At 44.1% G+C, this 23,801-nt stretch overlaps 1 protein-coding gene across 2 annotated transcripts in view; it reads right to left on the bottom strand.

Moving 5' to 3' along the window:
• The window catches only part of BMPER (BMP binding endothelial regulator), a 248,989-nt gene extending 227,516 nt beyond the window's left edge, over positions 1–21,473 (bottom strand). The window contains exons 1-2 of one of the 2 annotated variants that reach the window (XM_036897495.2): positions 21,132–21,473; positions 20,037–20,122 (exon numbers count right to left, since the gene is read on the bottom strand). In XM_036897495.2, coding sequence (XP_036753390.2) covers positions 20,037–20,122; positions 21,132–21,264 — 219 coding nt within the window. In that variant the 5' untranslated portion in view covers positions 21,265–21,473. The remainder of the gene's footprint in view (positions 1–20,036; positions 20,123–21,131) is intronic. The other variant, XM_036897497.2, reaches the window with a different exon arrangement.
• Positions 21,474–23,801: the final 2,328 nt, after the last annotated feature.

The raw sequence follows: 23,801 nt of genomic DNA, 5'->3' as shown, positions 1-23,801 counted from the left end.
ATTAATAAGGAGGCCGTTTTTAGATTTAACTTACTTAACATTTTAATTTTTTTTAACGGGCTTTAGTTTGTTGGAGGGATTGTTTGGGGTCCTATGTTGTTTAAGGATTTAGGTCTGGGTGTTTTTTTTTTGGCCTCTTCAAGGAATTCTCAGAACAAAGAAACACAGGCCATTAGAATGTCCCAGCTACTCAAATACAGCTCTGATTTAAAACAGGGCAGTGTCAAACAGTTCCTCATTCTGTTTAATCATATTTTGAAATAGAACCAAAACATTAGAGATGGCAGAACACAAAAGAAATCACCACCAAATAAAAATAGTAGCCCAAAGAAAGTAGCACTGCCTGGTTTTTATTATACTGTACATCATATAAGCAAGGGGCTGCTGGCAGCGCCACGCTAATGTAACTGGAATGGGCTGAACACAAAGCAGCTAGTGACTTAATGCAATGGCCTCTGTCATATATGCAGCTCTGTCCCCATACTCTGCTCCTAGAAGCCGACTGGGAAACCAGAGCGTGGGCTCTGTCCCCTTCTGCCAGAAAGGGACAGGAGCCTGGTATGTGAACTGAGAGGAATAACTGTCAGCATCTTTCCTTTATTTTGCCCAAATTCTCAAGTCTTGCCTCGTCTCCTGCCCCACCCAAAGGGACTCAAACAGCTGGGGTGTGGGATGCAGTCGGTGCTGCAGAGAAAATGCCCCCAGACTTCTGACCTGGGCAGAGGGTGTGAACTAGGGGTGAGAAGAAGTGAAGTCCCAGCACGAAGGGCCCAACTGCCTCTCCCAACACCTTTGATTATTTTACATTGCTGAGCGCCCTTCAGCACATGATGAATAATGAATCAGCTTCTTCCTCTGCCCAAAAAGAAAACAAAAAGGAAAGGGGAGATGAAATTCTATGAACACTTTTATGCCTTTCTGGTGAGTTCTTTTGAAATCAAGAAGCTGATGGGGACCCAACTCCAACCACCAGCAGGGTCCCCAACTCAGAGGGCATTAGCCCAGCTTCCCAACCTCTGGGGCCCAGCTCGGAGGCAGTGACCAGGCTGGGAGGGGCATTGGAGAGAGGAGGGAGCCAGGGTTAAGGAGTTAAAACAATAGTTAAAATTAGAGCAACCTGCATAGGAAAGGTTGTGATTTGAGGTTAAGGAGGGATACCAGGAGATTTTATTTCAGCAGTCATTTTTCTAACCCATCACAATATAAAACACTGGGCAATTTGGCTATACAAAGAAGCTGAGAACTCAATGGGCCTTTTTAATCACACACATAGATGATTTTCTGCCAAAGAAGAGCAAACGCAACCCAAACATGGAAACCGAACGCCTTAGATGCTGTTTGTGTCCTGCCCGGTGACTGGTGGTGGCAGGCCTGTTACTCTCCTCTCAGCGCGTGTCTCCTTCCTGCCTCAGCCACCCACAATGGGTGGCACTCACCAGGTCCCCAAATGCCCCGCATTGCTGTGCTGTGGGTCAACAACAAGCTACTGAGCAGGTTTTTCATGGAACAGAGCAGAGGATTTTTCACGAATTGCCCGTGAGAGCTCGTGCCCTGTCGGGAGCTACAAAAATACCTGTGCCTGACAAGTAAATGGTGCTGACATCACAGGAAGTGGGCAGGGCATAGGAGCTGCTGGCAGTCCATCTGTCATCTTGACAAAGTAACGTTCTGGTCACTGGTGAGACACTTTTCAAGACATCTGCACAATTGACCCCGACCACCAGCAATCACAGAGGCTTTCAAAGGGACCCCTGGGAGAGCAGGCGGCAGAGCTGGTGCTCCCGTCCTGCATCTGCACAACCGTAAGGGCGGCATGATGCATCAGGTGCTGGAAAGCTCTCTGCTCCCAGGCTGCATCCCTGCTGGCACTTACTGCAGAGGGTATCCAGTTAGCCTGAAGAATGTCAGGCAGGGGAGCAAAGGGGAGCAGAAGCCCTCTAGCTGGCTGGAAGTTCAGAGAGCTGATAAAAGCCAGCCTCAGACAGCATCTCCCATATGAAGGCGATTCTGTGAACTGGGGTTGGTCTGACTCATTCACCAAGGCCATTAGCAGCGTGTTCTCTTCAGCGAGGCTCCCCCAGGGGCCACATGCAGATGTCAGAAAGAACTGGAGAAGCCACAGATTTATTTCACAGATTTAGGATGCAATTTTAATCCACTAGCTTCCATTTTCAAACTCACTCAACAATTAAGGAGTGCAAATTTTGCATATAATCCACTTTTGATCAAGGTGTTATAAAGAAATCAAAGAAACTAGTTATCCACAAAACATTATTAACATTATTAACTGCCTGCTCATGGGATTCACAACATGTGCCACATTTTAAAAAATAAATGGTCCACCATGATTCTTACCCTTAATGATTGGTTTTTAAAAGGGTTTCACCATAAAACAGCTTTCTGGGACCTTTAACTTCTAAAATAAGACAAAAGTGTTAACAGAAAATAAATGGTCTTTAGAATATGTGACACCTTGGCTATAAACTCGGCTCTTTCTGCAGGTTAAAACTTTGCACTACAGAATTCAAGTCTATCTAACTAAAAAGCTATGACTCTGTTTCATAAATATTTTTTGAGCCCCTGCTGTGGGCGAGGCACTGTGCCAGGTTTTGCTGGGAACAGAAAATATGAATTAGATACATCTTCTGCCCTAGAAGAGCTTACAGTCCAAGAGGGAGAAAGGACAGAGTATAAATACAGAACAAAGCACCTCACATGTTGCAACATGACTGCCACACAGGGCTCTTCATTTCAGAGGAGGGAGAGATTAGTTTCAACCAAATTCTTCTGCCATTCCCTCCCCGAGATCATCTAAATCATGTGGCTTCTTTAGATACTATATGCGCCACTGAAGGAGCCTGAAAAAAAGTTTTGCTGCACAATTATCTCACTGAGACAGAATTTGACCTCAACATGTCAGCGCATTGGGATCTAACAGCCCACGAAGGCAATCTCCTTCAGTGATGACATCCCAGCACACTCCAATTTAGGGGCAGCACAGCGCTGGCCATTGACAGAATGGTTTGTTTTATGTCTATCTTGGGAGAATATCTTATGCCACTTTTTTCTTGTTCTATGGAATCGTAATGTTTAACATGCTTTGCTAGTCTTTCATCTATGTTTTAAGCAAGGCATAAAATAACAACCTACTGAATTTTAATCTATATTCCAAAACCAGTCATTATCATGCTACTAAGTATATAAGCAGTAATATCTGTTTTTAAAAATAGTTTTCTATAGAAAAGATTTTATTTCAGAATTATTATTGCATATTATATATTTTACTGTTATTATACAGACTTTTCATCTCAGTCAGTGTATTTGTGTAGTTTATTCACTATCAGACTTAATATGCAAAGTACTGTGAGCAATGAAAAAGGCAAATCATGGCAGAAGAAGCAGAGTTTAAAATAGAAAGGGAAAAGTATAGTTTATTTTGGGGGTAGAGAACAAGTCAGATCCTTGAATTAGTAAGTTAAAAAATTAAACACAGAGGGAACATATTCATTTATCCAACGGATTTGCACTCCATGGCCCAGCACTGTCTCAGGCCTCGGCAGTGCAGCATGAAATGAGAATCCACATGCTCACAGAGCTGACAGAGTAGCAGGGAGGCCTACAGAAAACAAACAGATGCGTGGTATATTGGGCCCTGATAGGAACCTGGGGAAAATGAAACAGGACATGGGAACAGAATCACAAGGTGTGGTACTACTTGGGGCAGTGCTCAGAAACAGAGCCTCTAATAAGGGAACTTTTGTTCAAAGACCACAGCGAAGTAATGAGAGTATGTAATATACTGGATAAATGTGTTCTGGGTACAGGAAGGAATAAATGCAAACTCCCTTGTCAAGAAGGTTTTAAGTATCAGGCAGGAGTAACAGGAGCCAACGAGTGTGGCTGGAGCAGAGAGGGGAGGATGCGTTCAGAGGTGGGGCCAGAGATGGCATCAGAAGCCAGATCTTGCAGGGCCTTGTAAACCACTGTTATGCTTCATACTGTATTTCCAGTGAGACAAGAAGCCACTGGAGGATTTTTCATAAATAAGTGAAATAATTGGATATATACCTTTAAGTGGTTACTGATTGATAATATATTGTCTGAAGGCAAAAGGGATAATGGAAGTTGTTAGAAATTAGCAGATATATTGCCAAGGTTTTCATTGTTAAGACTTGCTGATTGATTAAATTCAGGATATAAGACAAAGAGGAATCAAGGATCCCAGGAGATGAAACAATGCAGCTGACATCACTGGCTGGGGGAAACTACTGGGGAGGTGTGGAGAACAAGATCTCTGTCTGGGCCATTTTGAGCTCAAGATGCTTCCCAGACATCCATGTGGAGATGCCTAGTTTGGATACATGCATCTGCACTTGAGGAGTCAGGGAGCTGGGAACATAAATGTGGGAACTTTCAACATACAGATAATTTAGTTTTTAAGCCATGGATCTATATAAAAATCACCTAGGAAAAGAGTGTAAATGGAAGAAACATCTTGATTGAATCTTGGGGCCTCCAATATTTAAAGTTTAAGAAGCTAAGAAAGACCCAGCAAAACAAAAGGTCTACAAAGGAGTAGACAAATAAAATTCTTATAAACCCTTCATGCAAATGCTAAGAGAACTCTATACATGAAAGTCCTTACCTACACAACACACACACAAATGCACACAACTGTATGTGATCACTGGTTGAGATCATTGCCTTAATCCAATTAGCATTGTTGTATTGACCAGCAGAGGTCACCTTCTCTCAGCACCTGCCACTGTGCCAGATGCTAAAGACCAAGACACCTCAGGACAGGACTGTCACTGGCCACCATTTGAGGCTCACAAGAGACGCTGTCCTGGCCACTGTTGCCTACTCCTTAGCCCGAGTGCTGCAATGCACTATGCCTACCAAGCTACATATTTGAGGGAACAGACTCAAGCTTCAGGAAATTCTGAGTGGCTAGAATTGCTAAGAATGCCAAAGAAAAGTTCTAAGACCAATGTCCCCAACCAACAGGGTTTGGACTCCCCACGGCCTAGTGACCGAAGGCCAGCTGAGTGTTAAAGATGGGTGTGGGAGTAAGAGAACACTAAACCCATAGGAGTACTAGGAACAAAGGGAAAGGAAAAATCCCTCCTTCTCAGTTTTCTTTCTCAGTTATGCTAAGATCAAAAGCCAAAACTCTGGGATGAGCACAGTCCATACTCAGACCCTGCTTTCAATTTCTAATCCCAACAAGTGTGGCTCAAAGCTGGGAGCATGATCTCATCTGTGGCAGGATAACTAGGATCTAGGGATCTAGGGAAGAGGCCTGTACTCCCAGGCAGGCATTAGCCAAGAAGCAGAGAGCCAAGACCCCACAGCCACCTTGGGGCTCCCTCTGGAAGGGAAGGCAGTGCAGAGGCCAGCGGGGAAGCTGGAGCTATGCTGCATCTTCGGGATTTGGACTCCTCTCCGTCCTTTCAACACCGTTATTTCCTTCCCACATATTTGAAGGCTGTTAAAGTCCCCCCGGGCATTCTCTCTACCAGGCTCAATTATATCAGCGCTTCATCATTAGTGAAAAGTAGTTACTAACCCCCAACGTGGGCATTTGATATCACTCGAAGCTAGCCCTTTAGCTAATCCAGCCATCCTTTTCTTGACTCCTTAAGCATTATCACAAACAGCCCTTCTCCAGCCTTCCACCAGCTCTCCCAGCTCTGCCTACGTCAACGAGCTCCCCACCGGACATTCCATCCCTCAGATGTCGGGCCACCAGGGCAAATGTAGGAAGAACAACCACGCCACGGTAATTCTCCTTGTACATTTCATTATCAGGCTGCAGCTAAGAATCAGAAATGGAAACAGAAACACAAGGCATAACACCTGGGGAGTGGTGACATCATGGAAATTCTGGGCTAATAATAAAGAAAGAAAATAATATGGTAATAAAACAAAAAAGATAAAGAGGATAAAGGTGAAACTCTGGAGCAATGGACTGTAGGCTCATTTTAATATTATTTTTAAAAAGGATTTGCAATAAAAGTATGGGAAACAGTTTAGCAGTGTGACCAGAATGATGTGAAGTCACCATGGGTCAGAACCTCGTCAGCTTGACTTCACTTTCTCCCTGATCAAGGAAAGGAAGGTGTGGGCAGAAATGCGGTGGCATAAAGAGAAAAGAACTCGAATTTCCCAGAATAGTTATATTCTGGACGAGGAGGCTGTCAGCAGAAGGACATAGCTTCTATTACAGAGCTTTGGGAAGGGAAGGGATTGAGGTGGGGGTGTCTGTGGGCCCACTTCCCCTGCCTCATTGCTTGCTGCTGGTTCCCCCAGATGTTGCTGGATCCCAGCAAGTCAGTAATAAAACCCTGGCTGTTTTGTCCAATTGCTACATCTCGTTGGCTCATGCCGAAGAAGCAACCAACATACATCAGCTTCATTCCGCAGCTGCTGCCCGTCACAGAAATGCCACAGGAAACGGAGTGTCTCTGTGGGAACCCATCACATGAAAAGGCTGGCAGCACCCCAAAGAGTCAGCCTGTCCCACCCAAAGGCAATAGTCAGGACTCTACCTAACTGGACCTCAAAGCCCATGAAAAACATCATCCCTAGGACAGTTATTTGCTGGGTCTCTCTCACTCACCCACTCGGGGTGCTTTCTCAACCCTTGTGGTCAGGAAACATTTTCTGGAAGACATTGCACTGGAGTCTACCTGGGACGGGTCAGGATTCCTGTACTTGAACTGTAGTCCCAACTCTCTCTGACTTGCTGCGTGAGCTTTGTCTTACTTTACATTTCTGAGCCTTAATTATCTCACCTGTGAAATAGGCTTGAGAAGGCCTGCCCTACTCATAGCATGGCTTTGAGGAAGTGAAGTTCAGGCTGTCCCTCAACTTATCAACACAGTATTTATTCATGAAATGGTTGTTGGATGTACTATGTACAAGGGGCTCTTCTAGATGCTTTGAGTGATAGAGGTCAGACACTATTCCTGCCTTAAAGATGCTTAAAGTCCAGTAGGAGAGATGGCCATGTAAATAATTAATAGAACTTGAAGACAGGCAGGTTATAACAAGAGCAAACAACATAAGGCTTCAGAGAGTAAGTGATCCATTCCGATGGGGTGACTAGGGAGACTTGATAGAGGAGAAGACACGAAGGGAGAAGGCAGCTGTTCAATGAAGACAGTTAATATGCAAAGTAACCACAGAAAGCCCCACAAATACAATGTTTAAACACTAGTTAACATGTTGTTTCATTAGGGAATTTAGCTACACTATGTTCATACTTATTCATCCTTCCCTCCATTAACCTCAATTGGGAAAAATTTTTCAAAAATTGGCTCCTGCATAGAGTCACTGTAAAAGCTTATAAAAAACAGAGATTCTATGATCTCCACCAGACCAACTGAGTCAGGATGTCTGTAGCAGGACCACAGAATCTCCATGTTAAAGTTCTGGGGGCCACCACCACTGGGGCCCAGGTGGGAGAAGAGAGGGAAACCCACGGCAAAATTCTTCCCACTGACTTGCTAACGTCCTACAACTGTGAGAGAAGACAAGCAGCAAGACTGAGGTGTGTGGGTGAGAAGGGAGGAGAGAGAAAGGCCCCAGTGATGGGCCCTGTCACAGTGTGCAAAGCTCCACCTTAAAGGCCTCCTCCAACATGTACACTAGTTCAATTACACGTTCACACTTTTATTTTAGACTCACTAATGATAGAAAGTAGTTTGCAAACTAAATTCATTATTCAAATGTGATGCTAAATTCATAAGTATACTTACTTCTGCATACATATGCTTGTTTGTATATACACATATACACCTATACAATTTAGCACAGTCACAGAATAATAGTTTGTCCTGCTTAATGAAATATTCCAACCAAGAGCTAATATCTATGGCTTACATGAGTTCATCAATGTTCAAAGAACTCTAAAGCAATAAAAGATATCTAACTTCAAAACTCTCTGGAACATAATTTAATCTTTTTGTTCACAGAAAAAAAGGCATCTTTCCCAGTCTCGCAGTGCCTCAGGCCATTATTAACATAAGTGCTCAATAAATATGTGCTGAGATTAATGACCATCCATCATTTTCCTACCCCAGTCCTGCAATTCAGTTCCATTTCCTGCAGAGCACCACCACGTCCCCTTCTCATCGGTACACAGGTACATACTGCTTCCCTCTCCTCACCCTACCACCATCAGAAGAGCCATTAATTCAGAGCTCGGGGTACAGAGACTAAGGGGTGTTAGCATTTTACTATACCACCACATTTTTTTTTTCAGTTTATGAACCCAGTGTAAATTCACCCTGGATTGAAAGGGCCCTCATTAAGATACACTAAAACAACCTGTCAAGATACTGATCTCCAGTGAAAAGGTCTCCAGCTCAAAGCATGTATTAGGTTAACCCACCTAGGGGAAGAAACTGCTACTTCTATAGGTCAACACCAAGTATCAAAATTTTCATTTACTTCAAGCTAACACCAAATTCTGGGAGCTCTATGTGGCCAAGGAGAGTGTAAATTTACTTTAAGCAGCCTTCTCTTTGTCCTTGTCTAGTATATGGTTTACATGAAATGGAAAATTTCACATTTTAAATAAATCCCACCTATTCCCCTCAACACACACAGGCCCTCACAAGGAACAGGAAAGCCCTGCGCCCTGGTCCGTGCATTCTCAGCACATCCCCATAGGGGGAAAGAAGGGCTGGTGGCTCCAACAGAAGTTACCCTGGACTAATGAGACTCACAAAAGGAGGGCAAGTGTCTCTCCTCTGCCCTGCCATCTGGCTCTTCCCCAGCTTCTGACTCAAGCCACCACTTAGGGAGAAGGGATTTCCATCTGAGTGCTCACCTATGTGCTAATGGGACTGACAGCTGACCTCTGGTGGGTCCCGGTGGGCACCCAAACATTGTTTCCCACGTGCTTGAAGACGGAAATCGGCACACCTCAATTCTAAGAGGCCCAGTCTCCCTGTGAAGCAAAAACACAGGTAGGTGGCTGAACCATGTTTGGGCAGCTCTCAAATGAGAGAACATCTGATTAACCTTTCATGTCCTCTCACTCAGGAAAATAGTGTCCCCCTGAGACTAAGAAACACTGCTATGTGAGTGTCTTGATGCTACTGTTTTTACACTACAAATCTACAAAGCAGAAGAGACCCAGAAGGCTGGAAAAGCCTCTAGGATTTGTGTATTTCTGAGAGATGAAAGGGCAAAACAAGGCACAGTAAGGCCCTACTGGAAGCAGATGCTTCAAGCACCACAGGCCACTGACAAAATGCCGACAAATCTGAGCCTAGAAAGAGCAATTGTCATTTCTTGGCTCAAACAGTTGTGTTTAACCAGAAATAAAACGGAAAAGGAGTCCCCTGGTGTTATTAAATAAGAAGTTCTAAGAACAAGTGTGAAAGAAGAGTGCAATGTCATTACTTTGCTCACCATAAAGAAAGAAAGTGAGGGGTTAAAGAACCTTAATGCTATTGTTGCAGTCCACAAATTGGCCACAAAGAGGACCTGGGAGAGCAAGTTTAAAAAAAAAAATGTTTATGGAGAGAGAAGGAAAAAAAATTAGGTGAAAGATGCTAAAACTGCCTGTCACTGAAGCCCAACGAAGGTTAAGAACAACGTGGGCCTCCCGGTGTTCATGCCTCCTTCTGGTGGGCCAGGCCTGGTCTCTCCTGGAAATAGGCTCCCTGAGGTCACCCACAGCTGCCAGCAGCACAACCAGGGAGCCCACTGCACAGGACCTGAAAATAAGCAGCTCAGCCTAGACCCAACAGCCTTAGTAGCCATGAAAACCCATCTGGCCAAAATCTATTTATTTGACCAAGAGTACAAGAGTCATTTTGGAAACATGTGCTCTTATAAGTTAAAACGTGACAATTGTTATCTCCACTATGTTTCTGATCGTTGTCCTCTTGGGAAGTGTCTCAGGGTGCCATCCCTCAAGGTGCAGGTCGTCTCCCCGAATCATTCTATGGTCATCCCATCAAGACAGGGCATCTGGGGGATATGCACCAGGCAGCGAAGATGCCACTTCTCCCACCCTCTCATTTTCTCTAGAGTTACCTGCGCAAAACCTGAAAATTGCCATTGAGGCTATAGACCTTTGAACTACTCATTTGGCAGATCTGGGTTAGTACCACCCATTACCTAACATTTAAAAAAAAACAACCACAAAAAACCCACTCATTAAACTACATGACATGTACATACAATAAGGCCTTTGTCCTTAAAAGAAAAACATAATTTTCAACAGAGCCAGCTCCCAGAAGCCAAGGGAGCTAACATCCAAAACCTAATATAAACATTAAGGCTTGTGTCAAGGCTCCGGACTTAGCCTCACTGAAAGGGGGAGGAAATGACTGGGGAACGCGGCTCCGGGGACAGGGAGGCAATTTTATTGTAACTTTTGAAAAGCAGATGTGAGATAATCCCAGATCCTCCCCTCTTGAGCCTCGTGCATTGTTACCCATATTGCTGCATTTTAGCAGGGTATGTCTATAAGAGGGCATGTTCCTCTTGTCACATATAATAGCAGGTCTTAATGTCTATATGATTCTAAACGTTCAAACATGAGTACATTCCTTTCCAAGGGAAAAAAAATGTGCCTTTGTAATGATTATTTAGGACATCTTTCATAGAGGAGGTTGACCTTCTGTGACAAAGACTGGGAGAATCACGTTTTGGAACTTGGAGTTCCATTCCAGGGGGAGCTATCCCAAGTGTTAACAGCCCGAACTATAAACAGGAAACTCCAGCCTGACTCCCACTCAAGTCTCAAGGTTGTGGACCTCTCACTGAAGCCATGGGGCTTACAGAGATGATAGGACAAGGTTCTTACCCATGGACCTCATCTCATAAGACCTAAATTCACCCAAATAACTACACTACAACATTGAACATGCAGCTCTTAGAGAGGCTGACAGAACCTCTGGTCGCAAACACACAAAGTTGTGTGAATCTGTAGAGCCTGCATGTCCAAACCCAGTCATGTCAGTTAATCGGAGATTACCCTATAGACAGGGAAGCCCCATACCACGGGTATGCACCAGTGACAGTATTCGGTGGGACAGCAGGACTCAGAGTGCCAGGCTCAGCGTGTCCACTCCATGATTAGTTTTACATCTTTGCCTCCCACCTGCCACTTCCTGATTCAACAGCAGGTGCCTTGAAAGGACAACTAAGCCTCCTTACAAAAACAACATGTGCTTAGCTGGCTGTAGGTGGACACCCGTCAAGCCTGTGAATCTTTGAAGATGAAAAACAGAGGAGCCAGCCATCCCGCGAAGCCCCAAACACTGCCAGCGTTTTCCATCTTTTACCAGAAAAGAGAGCATTCACCTCTATTGAAGTTCCATAGTCGACCCTGACAGAAATTCAAAGTAAATACTCCTCATAAGTGATAACAATAATATTGAAATAAAAACAGTCCATGTAATCACTTCTTAGCAATTGCATAGCGTTTAGGTAGTGGCAGTGGCTCTCACTTCTGAAGCACATGCCATGTTGCAGATCCCGTTTTAAGAATTTGACATTGTCCCTCACAATTCTGACAAAAGTCTTATGATGAAGATAAAGCTGTCAAGATACAAAGCCACACAACTGTTAAGGAGAAGATATGGGAACCACACCACTATCATTCCTAAAATATATACTCTTTAAATTATGTATAAAAAGTGATTGACGACATACACTTCACTTTCTTCAAGTTCTCACTCTTAAAAATAATAATAATAGTAATTCCATTTACACTGTTCACAAAGGTCTTTCATAAACATCAGCATATTTAACCCACACACAGCACCTCAGTTAATGGCCTGCATTGTTACTCCTCTTTAGAGATGAAGTTGAAGGGCACACACACCATTGTGACTTGCCCAGAACTCACAACTAAGGCTCAGAGAGAGCAGCCTGCTCAATGATGCACAGCTACGAAGAGACTTGAACCTGTCTTAATTTCAAACAGTAAGGCCACCATTCCACAGTTGTATTTCAATGACAAAAATGGACATTAAAAATTTAGTGGAAAAAGAAAATATTTTTTCTGAAGATTTAGCAAGGGATTAAATTATATCATAATATTTTTAAAGCACCATTAACAGTTTAATACAGCAAACTTGAAAGTTTATAAAGGTAAGATTTTATATTACCCAGCCTCTTTTGTATTGTTGCTTTTATTCATAATAAAAATAATGCCTCAATGTGGCCTTGTCCATTTTGCACTGAACTATAGAAACATTCCAAAAATGTTTCCAAAGTATATTACTTTTACCTATGAAATTAGTTTTGTTTTTGGTACCTTTTAAAATTTCATGTGGTATTTATTCACTTATACCAAGATCTTTGCAAATAAAAGTTTGGAAAATTTGTGATTTTTTTGCAGTAAATTTTCAAAATCCCTAAAGCAATCTTAGTTTTGGTTTTCTTCAAATAGGGATCCACCAAATTCCATCTATGATCAATTGAATTTCATGTGAAAATTCTGTGCAACAGGTGGTAGGGAGGTGGGCACCATTGTTGATTGTTTCAAATACTCCAGGAAGATTTCAAGGAAGTTCCTTCTTTGACAATCTCCTAGACTCTTCAATCTAACTGCATATTTAATGCCCCCTGGTCTTTCTCTTCTTCTAACATTTTCGGCCTTGGACTCTCCTGGGTCTGTTTTTTCTCTCACTACTTCTCAGTCTCTGGTATGGGTTTCTCCCTGTCTATCCTTCTCTTAAGCATAATCCTTATTCTAGGTACTACTGTAGGCCTGTTCCTTGAAATCTCAATTTAGACCCCTTTCCAAGACAAATAATTGAATCCCAAAGTTTTAAAGTTTATTTCAATGCAGAGTTAACACACTGCTGTCTTCTGGTCCTGATTTCTCTCCTGAGATCAAGATCCAGATGTAAGGATCCTACTGGGCTTTTCTACTTGGAAGGTCAAGCCCGATTCATCAAGTCTAACTTCATTATCACCCACCCACACTCATGACCTCCTCCATCCACACTCTCCCTAACACTGGCGAGAACTCTCAAAACCAGCTCCCTTTAGTTCACCCCATCTCTCACCTCTGCCATTGATTTTATTGCCATGTGCTATCAACTTGGGCTCCAAAACACCTGTGTAGGTCTAGGGGTCCCAGCCATTAATACAGTTTTAATATAAGGCACCCAATTTTGCTTATTGCATAAAATGTGTGCTACCACTACTAATACATACTGTCATGGTACTACCTACCAGACTGAATAATTTGCCAAATGGGCCAAGCAACAGTGCACAGCAAGGTATCACTGAGTAAGAGGAGAGAGCAGGCAACCAAAATGGGATTTTGGAGAAAGCCCTGGAAAGGAAACCATTCTATTCAGGTAGCAGCTCCCTGCACTGGAGACAGAAGTGATTAGCAAAGTGACAGCAATGGGGACACTCACTGTAATGACCACTGCATTTTAATTACTGTGTCTTGGTAGGCAGGGTTTGCAGTCTTTTAATCCAAATACTCTAGAACTGGAAGGTGGTTAAAGAAATCCAAAAGAATGAGCAACAGTGGTTTATCCCAATGCCTCCTTTCCATTCCCAGTGCCCATCTCTGCTCCAGGTTGCTTGCTTTCACTTGACCACCACACATCCCTGGAGACTGTGGTCCAAACTCCAGCCTCTCTGTACTTGAAACATTCCCCACAGAAGTTCCTCGAAGCTTTGATATAAAACACACCTTATGGATGGAGTCATGAGGCTGCACCAAAATGCTGCGCGGCTCCCCTTGACTGCATAAATTACTGACTCCGCTATTACTGCACTCAGTGTTCTCCCCTTGCCGGCTCCCTAGCCCAAGCTTTCTAGCTCCAGCTTCCATCAGAGCTTTGCACACACTGGACTCTGGCATTTCCACAATCCCCAAGCACACAGTCCTCTGTGCCTTTCCTCCAACAATGCCTTGCCAAGGCTATCTTTCCTCCACCCGTCCAGGTCCCAGATAATCCAGGAAGAACTCGTCTACAACTCCCTTAGCACTTGGGCTCCAGCCTATTACAGCGCTTCGTTGTCCCTCCCATAAAACTTCATGCATGTGTTTTTCTCCCCCATTAGATGGTGGGCAAGGACCTGTCCTATTGGTCTTTGCCTCCTCAAGGTGCCCAACCAGCACAATGCTTCAAACACAGAAAAGGCTAAAAATAATAAAATAAAATGGAAGGGGAGAATGAAGTATAAAGAGAAGGGAGTAAGGATAATATTATAGAATTTACAACCTGCTATCCCTAGCACTTTGAGTGGGGTTTTATAGAATTAGGACTGAGAACCAAGAGGTCAAAATATGCACCCAGCTCACTTGGCTGATCTTAACTCAGTTCAACAAGCACAACTGCCCTCCTGATGCCACAAAAGGTGATGTTATTTGTATTATTTTATAGCACAAAAGATTCAATATACTGCCAGTTGGATGAAGTGCCATCGATGAGGATGTGAAAAACTGGAATCCTTTATTTATTCAAGAAATTTGTATTAATTGGCTTTATTTTCCATCATTTTGCCTTGCCTGACTTTTCTCATTATGTCCTATTCTGCCTTCACCATATTTGTATCCTAACCTGGGGGAAGGACTGTCTTTCCTCAACATTATTTCCTACACTTAAAATGCAGTCTGCTGTCAATGCACAGTATGAAGACCGGTGCTGTGAAATGAAATGAAAGCATGTAGAAAATGTGACTGGGATGGGGAAGGGGAGCACACGCATATTATTTTATAGCAAGAACCCACTCACGTCTGGATCGGGTTGAGCAACTTCCACGAGGCAGGCCAGGAAAATCCCCATGGTGCCAGACCACTAGGCAGTTTTTCCAGAGTTACGGCGCTCCCGAGTCCCAACCCTCTCCCTCTGCCAATAAAAGTACAAGTGAAGGTGACCCCACAGGCATAGAGAGGTAAATACTCTGCAGAAAATCGAGGCCCCTCTTCCATGGAAAGTTTTTTTAGTGTTTAATGGAGAGCAAGGGGAAATTTACACCAGGGCTCGCAGACCACTGGACCAATAAGGGAGCAGCTTAGATGGGCCCAGTGCAAGTCTGGAGGGCCAGAAAACCCCACTAAATGTTACTGACTCAGCCCTATTCATTCATAATGATGGGTGGGCTTGGCATCATTACCCTATGTCTCCTCCCCATCATAGCTTCCCCTTTTTATCCTTTCTGATGGAACTTCGCATCTTATTCCATGTGAAGAAACAATAATTTAAACAATAGCATCATCATCAACAACACTGAATCATTTTAGAGAGTTACTAGATGCAAACCACTGGGCCAAGCCTTAAATGCTGTATCTCATTTAATTCTCACAGTGACTGTATGAGCTCCATACTGATATCCATCCCACTCTCCAGATAAGGAAACTGAGCCCTAGAAAGGTGAGGTCATTTTCCTGAGTTCAGCACCAGTAAGTGACAGACCAAGATTTGAACCCAGGTCTGTCTGATGCCAGGGACAAAGCTTTTAGTGAAAATTATACAACATCAGTGAAAAGCTACAGGAACTGTGTCTTCCTTTGAAAGAGCCCTCCAGATTTCGGACTTGGTTTGAACGACAAGACCAAAATCACTAACTGCTCCCAAAGAGAACCTGCATCAGCTTTGCAGAGGTCAAAATAACTCTGAAGCCTTTGGAAGTATTTGTAGATGTTTGTAAGTAGTAAAGGACTAGCAGAAGCAAATTGGTTTTGTGAAGAGGGCACTGGATTCACATCCGAGTTCTATCTCTTAGTAATAGTGGAACCTCAGGACATTTGCTCTGCCTCTCTTAACCTCAGTTAAGCATGTTACCAAAGCATGGGTAAAAATAACTGCCTCAGACCTGGGGTTGGTGAATTTGGTGAATTTGCCAGCACAATGCCATAAACTATCACCTTCCCCTAAAACTTTTCTGGTGAACACATTCTGGTGAACACATTGTTCTATGGAAAGGCAATAGGTCACAATACCTTCTAAACAAAGAATAAATAAATAAATAAATACTGATCATTTCCTTAGTGAGCATCCTAAGTCTGAAAATAATACAAAACAATTTTCAAAAAATTATGACAATCTATGTATATGGGCCTGTGTGAAGTACAGTATCTCTCTGAACCCATCTGGACAATTTTATACACTCCTCCCTCCCTTCCCCCCCTCTTCGTCCCTCCCTCTCTCCAGTCTCTCTCTCTCTCACACACACACTACACGAATTGAATCCTGATGCAAAGTTATCTCCCTCTTTCTCAAACATGTGCCTAACACTTGTTCAGATAATAGATATCTATTCTCCAGCTGTTAATTTGAACAATAAAAAACATGAGGATTTTATAGAGATAAGGCACCCCAGAGAATCGAAGACACTGGTAGCTACTTATTGAGTGACAGAGAGTTTTGTGATTAACAAGTAGAAGACAGCACACAAAGTCTCCTCTGTGTTCACCACTTGGTTGTCTCCAAGGTAGGTGGAGCCCAGCCTCTTGTAACACCAAATTTCACATTGCTTTTTATGAGCAGAGGGTCCATTTCTACATTGCACCTCTGGATTTAAAAGAGGAAATTTAAACCTCAGAATAATGTTTTTTTGCTGAACAAAACGTATGCCAAACTAAGCTCTGACCGACTTCTGGTTTTCTGAGTCCCGGCCTCCAAAGTTTTCTCAGGTTTCCAGCACTGAGGTGAACTCACTAGCCTGTGCTATTTCCGCCTGTGCTACGGGATTAGGTGGAAAAGGGGTGAGAGGTAGGAGCACCACCTCCCAGGTCCGTGTGGTAAATCTCAGGGTGCCCAAAAGATCAAGAACTGCTCTAGATTCATATCTGGATGTGGCTGGCTCCCATCAGCTGTACTTTGGGGAGGGCACCAACATGGTTTCCTGGGCATTCTGGGAAAAATAATTCCAGCAAGAAGGGGCAAAATCATACAAAATAGCAATAAGTCTGGGCCTGCCTTCCTTAGCCCCATAAGAGGCCAGTTTGTAAGGTAGGGAAAAGCCAGGACAATACCCCAGTTTCTCAGTTTCCCCCCTTGAATAAAGGAACTGAAGTTTTTTGACCCACACACTCTAAAACGGTATCTATCACCAGCTAACAAACAGATTATTCTTGGACCATGACTCTTCCTGGCAAGATGCTCCGGTTTGAGCAGATGAGGATAAATGAGAATAAAATTATCCACTTCTGTTTGCTGTGGCCACTGTGCCACTGTCATCCTCAAAATTCCCACAGAAATGAGCTCATTCCACCTTTGAAACTTTTCGGAGCTTAAAAGTTTAAATCAGGCCAAGTTGATTTTGTGGGGTTTTTGAAGCTTTTACACTGTAATTACATACAGGACTTTGTGCCACCTATTTCCTCCCAACTGTAACATTTTACGTCTTTTTTAAGCATACATTGAGGTTAGCTTTTTTTTAGTAGATGTTATGAAATAAGATAGGCGCTTGTGCTCAGCTTTAGGTACATTTCTGCCAAGAGGCTGGACCAACACAAACTAAATATGACTATTTTCTTTATCCAAAGTACAGTTTTGATTATTACATACCCGCTTAATGTACATACATAAAACTAGCTCACAACTAAAGCTCCCTACAGGTCAACTGAAATCATAACGAGATTTTCCTTTCATATAATGTGATTAACAAATGTTAGCTAACTGAACTCCTGAAAGACTCAAAAGAAAAAAATAAAATAACTCAAGCAATGCCAAAAGGTAAAATAACTCAACAACTTTCCTATTTTTTTCCTTGCTTTTCACATCTTTACGCAAATAGTTTCATGTGACTATACGCATGTGCTCTAAGAGTCAGATGAAACCAAGAGCGAGTTCTAGCTCTGTTATTTACTAATACATAATCTTCATAAGCTACTCAACTCCTCTAGCCTCAGTGTCCTCACCTGGAAAATGGGGGTAAAAGCCCTCACAGGGTTTTTGTGAGAATTAAATAAAATGATGCAGGCTCAGGTAAATGTCAGCAAAGTGTTTCATAAATGTTAGTTGCTATTGCTGATATTTTCTATCTGCAATGAGTCCCTGGGAAAATTGTAAGAACAAATACTTAACACAGAGAGAAGTGGTCGTCCATGTATTCTTACTTAATTTTAACAAGTCATTACAATGTTTGGGAAGCAATAATTACCAGTGTTTTGGTCCCATAATCCTAAAGCCCTGCAAAGGTCACAGTAACTATCACTAATGAAACAGCTCTGAGGCATCTTCTAAAGACCGAGTGAGTCAGATTGCCAGCATCAAGTTACTTGTTTAGAAGGGATTTCTGAGAGTATTCACTCAAAGCAAATATCTCCAAATGTTACCTAAAGATGTAAAGGACCCTATGACTCTTCTAAACTTAATCAACACTTTTCTGGAATATCATTCCCACTTGAATTCCAATTTATGCATCTTTTTAGATTCATTCTTCACCATCAAAATGTCAGGACTCTAACATTCGTCTTACTATCAGTGAGACTGCGCTTTCAGAGAAGGGCACTACTTTCCACCCAGGCGGGAGCACTGAAAGAGAGGAATGCTGAGTGGAGAATTTTTCATCATGTTATTTGGGAACAGTTTGCAAAACCCAAACTGTGTATTTAAACTTTATCAACAGTAATAGTGCAGAAGAGAAAAACAGTATTTTCACACGTGGTGCTCCAAGCACATTTAAATGATACAGATCAGGGTAATTTCCTCTGAAATCTTAAGAGATTACGATACAATAATTCACTCATATTACATGGATAAATGAAGAAGGAAGGAAGATCCTACACACACACACACACACACACACACATGCACATTATATTGTATTTGTAATTACACAACTGAGTCAAAATTTAAATTCAAAGCTTCTTTTCAACAGGTCCTTTAGTGAAAGATAATCAATTAACATGGCAACTCATAAACACAAATTCTAAAGAGCCTCTCTCTCTTAGCTTTCTTTTATTAAGGCAGCAATTTTTATCTCAAGAAATATAATGCATTTTTTACTTCTGTTCCTGTGGACTTCTTCAGTCTTTAGAACCTGATAATCATTTGATACAGGCATTCACCTTCACTCATTTATCATTTTGCAACATTGACCTCATCTCTTGTCAGGAAAAAGTTTGGGTAGTTTAAACCCAGATGGCTTGGCTTTCACCTAAACAGAGAAGAATCCCTTCTCTAGTTCCATACAGCATGTTGATCTGATAAGTAGCAGTCATCTATCACTTTTTGGCTTTGCATTTGACTGCTTTAATGTATTTCCAACAGGCTTTTGTGATGTGTAGTTTCTAATCAAGGTTTGCCAAGAGTGACTGGCATGTAAAACTCTCTTAAGCAAAAATGCTGCTTTTTCTGAGTCTATATTTCATCTCAGAAATTCTTATTCATATAATTTAATCTCCCCCATGTGGTTTCTTATTAGATCTTATCATTAACTATTAAGCTAAAATAAATTGAAACAAAGTTTTTTGCATCTACCAGCCACTGCCAGTGTTAAATAAGCAGCTGACCACCAAGTGTCATTCTCTATTAAGGACAGAATGTCCTTCCTGCCTCACACTTCCAAATCAGAAATATAAAAACTGTTTTGGAGAATGGAGGGTTCTTTAGGCCAAGAAATCCAAGATTACATCTTGTCCTCATGTTTGTTCTCTGTGACTGTCACCTCTCTTTCCCTTCGTCACATACCTTATCCCTGATCTTTATACCTAAATGTTATCTCATCATTTTCCCACTAAGATAAGACTACAGAATCAAAGCAGAAAGTTTGGTGGCACTTTTGATTCAGTGGCAGTAGAAACAGACAGCACAGTGATTACCACTAAGACAATGCCATACAAAGTCCATCTTCCATTTACTTCTGTAATGATGATGTCAAAGATAAGAACTCCCAGTCCTATGAAACAGAAATTGCCGAAGTCCACAAAACTCAGAAATTCAACTGAATTCCATTCACCAGTTATGTATAGCTTTGTAATGACTAAAAACAGTTTTTAAGATTTGGTTACATTATTATATTTAGTGGATTCACCTTGACAGAGGGAGTAACTGACTTCACTGTTACCTGATCTCCATACTTACCAAGCAGACACACATTATACAAGGGTTGTCCGTGATAAATGGAATCTGGAGGACTTCACCTTCATTTTCACATTTTGCAACAGAACCTGAAGTGAAGGAAAAAAAGTTTAACTTAACCTTATCTTGGTGACATATTATGAAAATTTAAATTTTTACACTAATCCTTCTTGAAGAAATGATCCAAATTTCAGAAATTCTTAATGAGTTTCAAGTTAATAAACTCATCAAAAACAGATTTCCCCCCTCAAAAGATACTTTAGTTTCATTGAACACACTTAAAAAAAAAAAGGCACTGTGATATATAGATTTTTTGCTCTCACATGATTAACCACAATTCCAAGTATTTCACTGGAATATGTACTCCTTTCTGAAAGTATTTCAACTACACTCACTCCCAAATACAAAAAAAAAAATTCAAATTTAACTTTGAGCAAATTCAGGACTGTGTCAATGAACAGGCCTTTATATGATTTTGCCTCATATTGTCTTGAGCTAAAATCACTTTTTGAATTACAATCTTCTTTCCCCTTCTCTTATAAATTGACTCAATATTTGCTTTTCTGCACCAGGTGTCAGTAAAGTATGTCCTTCAGAATAGCAGCTGCAGTCTTCACCTGTTTGAAAGCATATAATTATTATAACCTGCTATTATTGCCCGTTTAAAATATGATAGTTTCTTTGAATTCAAGGTCTGGAGAGCGGGTGCTTTAAAAAGCACTCCTAGCACAGAAGCTATATTGGAATCCTACAGCGTAAGAAAGAAGGATGTGTGGAAAACGGTGCAAATTTCTTCCTTAATTATTTAGGAGGAGACTCTTCTTATCAAAATAGGTGAGGAAAACATTTTTTTAATTCCAAAATTCAAATAGAATTTCTATTATCACTATATTGAAGTCGACAGCCCTCCACCCCTTAACCTACTCACTGCCTTCCCACCCCTTAACGCGGGCTTCGCTTCATCCTCATCGGCCAGCGAGAGGCAGGCGCCAAGGTGCTCGTTCCCCACCCTCCAGTCTGCGGAGCAAACCAGTGCCTCCTCTCCCAGGTACCTAGCCAGCGTCCGGGAGGGCCTGTCCCTCCCTCCTCCTCCCCTACCTGTCAAGAAGGAGGAAGCCAGAGACATGGGGACCCCCGAGCAATTGAGCAGCAGCAAGACGCAGCAGGTAATCCCGGGCGAGCGCCGGCAGGGACGCTCAGCCAGAGCCCTGACGCCGGAGAACCAGAGCATCGTCACCTGGAGGGAATCCCGGGCGACTGCAGGTCCCGCGTCGCCGCCTCTGCTCCGCTACCGCCGCTTGCAGTCAAAAAGGGCTCTCAGCCGGGGAGTCGGGAGACAGTCCGCGAAGGAGGGAGGCGGGCGCCCGCACGCCGGGGGTGGGGGCTGGGGGGACGTGGGGGGCTGGGAGGGAGGCGGGAGAGGGAGGCGAAGGGTGAGGGGCGCCCAGGGAGGAGGGGTCCTGTGGCCCGGCTCCTCCAATGCGGCTTTTTTTTTTTGTAGGGAGTTGTTCGCAGCTCCACTCAGACAGGGGGCCGGGAGGAGGGGAGTCGGGGCCGCCGGAGATAAGCCGAGAGGAGCGGCTGCGCTGCCCGCTGCGCACTGCTGCTCCGCCGCCGCCGCCCGGGCTGCAGGAACTGCCGGGGCGCCGCCGCCGCCGCCGCCGTGCGTCCTGCTCTTCTGCACTCCCACCTCCTGCCGGCCCCGCCGCCTCGCAGGCGGGCCGGCGCGCACGCTCGCTCCCGCGCCGGAGACCCGGGCGCACTGGGCGCCTCCGGGAACCCGCTGGGGGCGCCCAGGCGCAGGAGCCCCGCACCCGGGACACGTCTCAGCCGGGCGTCCGGTCCGGTCCTCAACCTTTCGAAGGAAGCCACCGGCCCCGGGCGCGCGGGTCCCAGCCGGCAGGCGCGTCTGCAACTCCCGCGCGCTCGGTGCCTCCTTCCTGTCCCGGGGGAGCCCTCCCCACAGGGAATGCAGTACCACTTCTGCTCACTCCCGGGTGCTCAACCTTGCGCTGGGTGAGAAAATGGGGCCCAGGGGTCCGCACCACCCCTACTCGCTCCCAGGTGCCTCAGCTCTGGGAAGGTGCGGCAAACGGGGCCAGGAGGGTCCCCCGCAACTTTCAGCTCCATGCTTTCTTTCCCTCTGGCCAGTTGGGCCGGCGTGGGGCAGACAGCGGACTCACGGGCTGAGCGGCCAGCAGGGCGAGGGACCTTGGAGATCAGTGTTGGGTGCTTTCGTGTTTGCGCGTCCTGACACCAGGGAGGACAGAATTTGAAACAACGCGCAAGGTCGATTAATAAACCCACGGAGACGAACGCTTTTCGTTCTTAAAAAAGAGGCACCATTTCTCCAAGACACCTCCCTTTCAACCGCGGGCGGACTGAGGCGGGGAGGTGCTGTTTGACCAACCATTCATTCACCAGCGAAAGAGGGAGGGCGCGGGAGGACCCGCCCGGCCGCTAACCTCGGGCGAGGCTGCCTAGACGGCCTCGGCGGCTTGTCGTTCTGCGACCGCGGCAGCCGGGGCTGCGACCGCGGCAGCCGGGGCTGCGACCGCGACAGCCGGGGCTGCGCCCTTCTCGCCTCCGCAGCCCTGGGTGTCAGGGAGTCCGACCCTACGCCCTGCAGATTCCCGCCCTCGCCCGGCCGAATGGCGGCTTCCCGCCCAAGCCGTGGCACCCTCTGCGCAAAGCGGGGTGCAATGGTGGAGAGAAGAAATTCTGTAACCAAATTATGAAGGTGCGGGGTGGGAATTAGGGGCACTTGTCAAGCGTTGGGATCTAATGATGAGCTGTCCTAGGAGCTCGGCTTCCCATCCCCAAGAATGGAAACGGGGTCCCCGCACACCCATCCTGCCGGCCTGTGGGTCGGCTTGAGTGGATCCGAAAGGCGGTAATTTACTAGCCAAGCGCTTTACTCAGCGGGACGCACCTAACAGTCTTCCCGCAAAGTGGGTTGTTTTTGTAGTCTCAGAAACTGTACCTTTGAAATGTGTTGTTAGTCTGTTTGCTGACAAATTTAGTCTAGTTCCCGCATGGGCGGGGAGCGGGGGGGTGGTTTATTTGTTTGCATTTTTCCGAGTGGTTTGGATGCTTCACTTAATTATGCAGCATTGCCAACTCCCGCACGCCAAGGAGCTGATAGGAGCGGATTGCTCTGACGTGGGGAAAATAAGAGAAAGGAAAGCTGTCATTAGCTTAGCACGCTCCATTTCCCTCTCAAAACAGATTTTTACTGTAAAACTCAAAAGAAAGATGATGTGTGGTCGTGGTGGTGGTGGTTTTTCCCAAATAACCGCCATGGCCAGGAAGCTTCTTGAAAAATCCGAGCGTGCTTAATGTATTTACTAGCCATAAAGAAAGAGAACGTACAAAAAAACAAAAAAACCTCTAAACCCAGCCTTACACCCAACGCATAGTGACTGATTAAAAAACAAAATAAAAACGTTTATCAACGAATAAGTACAGTCAGTTGAAACCACTATCATCTCTATTTTAAAAAGATTCTTTCTGAATGGGGTTTTTAGATGACGATGTTAACAGTGACTTAATTGAAGAAAAGGGAATGATGGGGAGGCTGAGAGATCTTTTATTGTCTTAGATATCAGCAATAGATTTGCATAAATACACATTATGGAAATACAGGGCACTGGAAGAGTTCGGTTACTCTGATGTGCCTTTCCTGGCACCAGTCATGCATCCTCCAGTGTTTGCATGACAGATTCTTTATGATGGCATCTAGGTGTGTGTGGCATTTCTCTAGCCAGG

The sequence above is a fragment of the Manis pentadactyla genome, chromosome 7 (assembly GCF_030020395.1).
Source record: "Manis pentadactyla isolate mManPen7 chromosome 7, mManPen7.hap1, whole genome shotgun sequence".
NCBI classification, from domain to species: domain Eukaryota; kingdom Metazoa; phylum Chordata; class Mammalia; order Pholidota; family Manidae; genus Manis; species Manis pentadactyla.
Note: the sequence above shows the minus strand (reverse complement) of the source record. Positions and strands in the feature narration are given on the sequence as shown.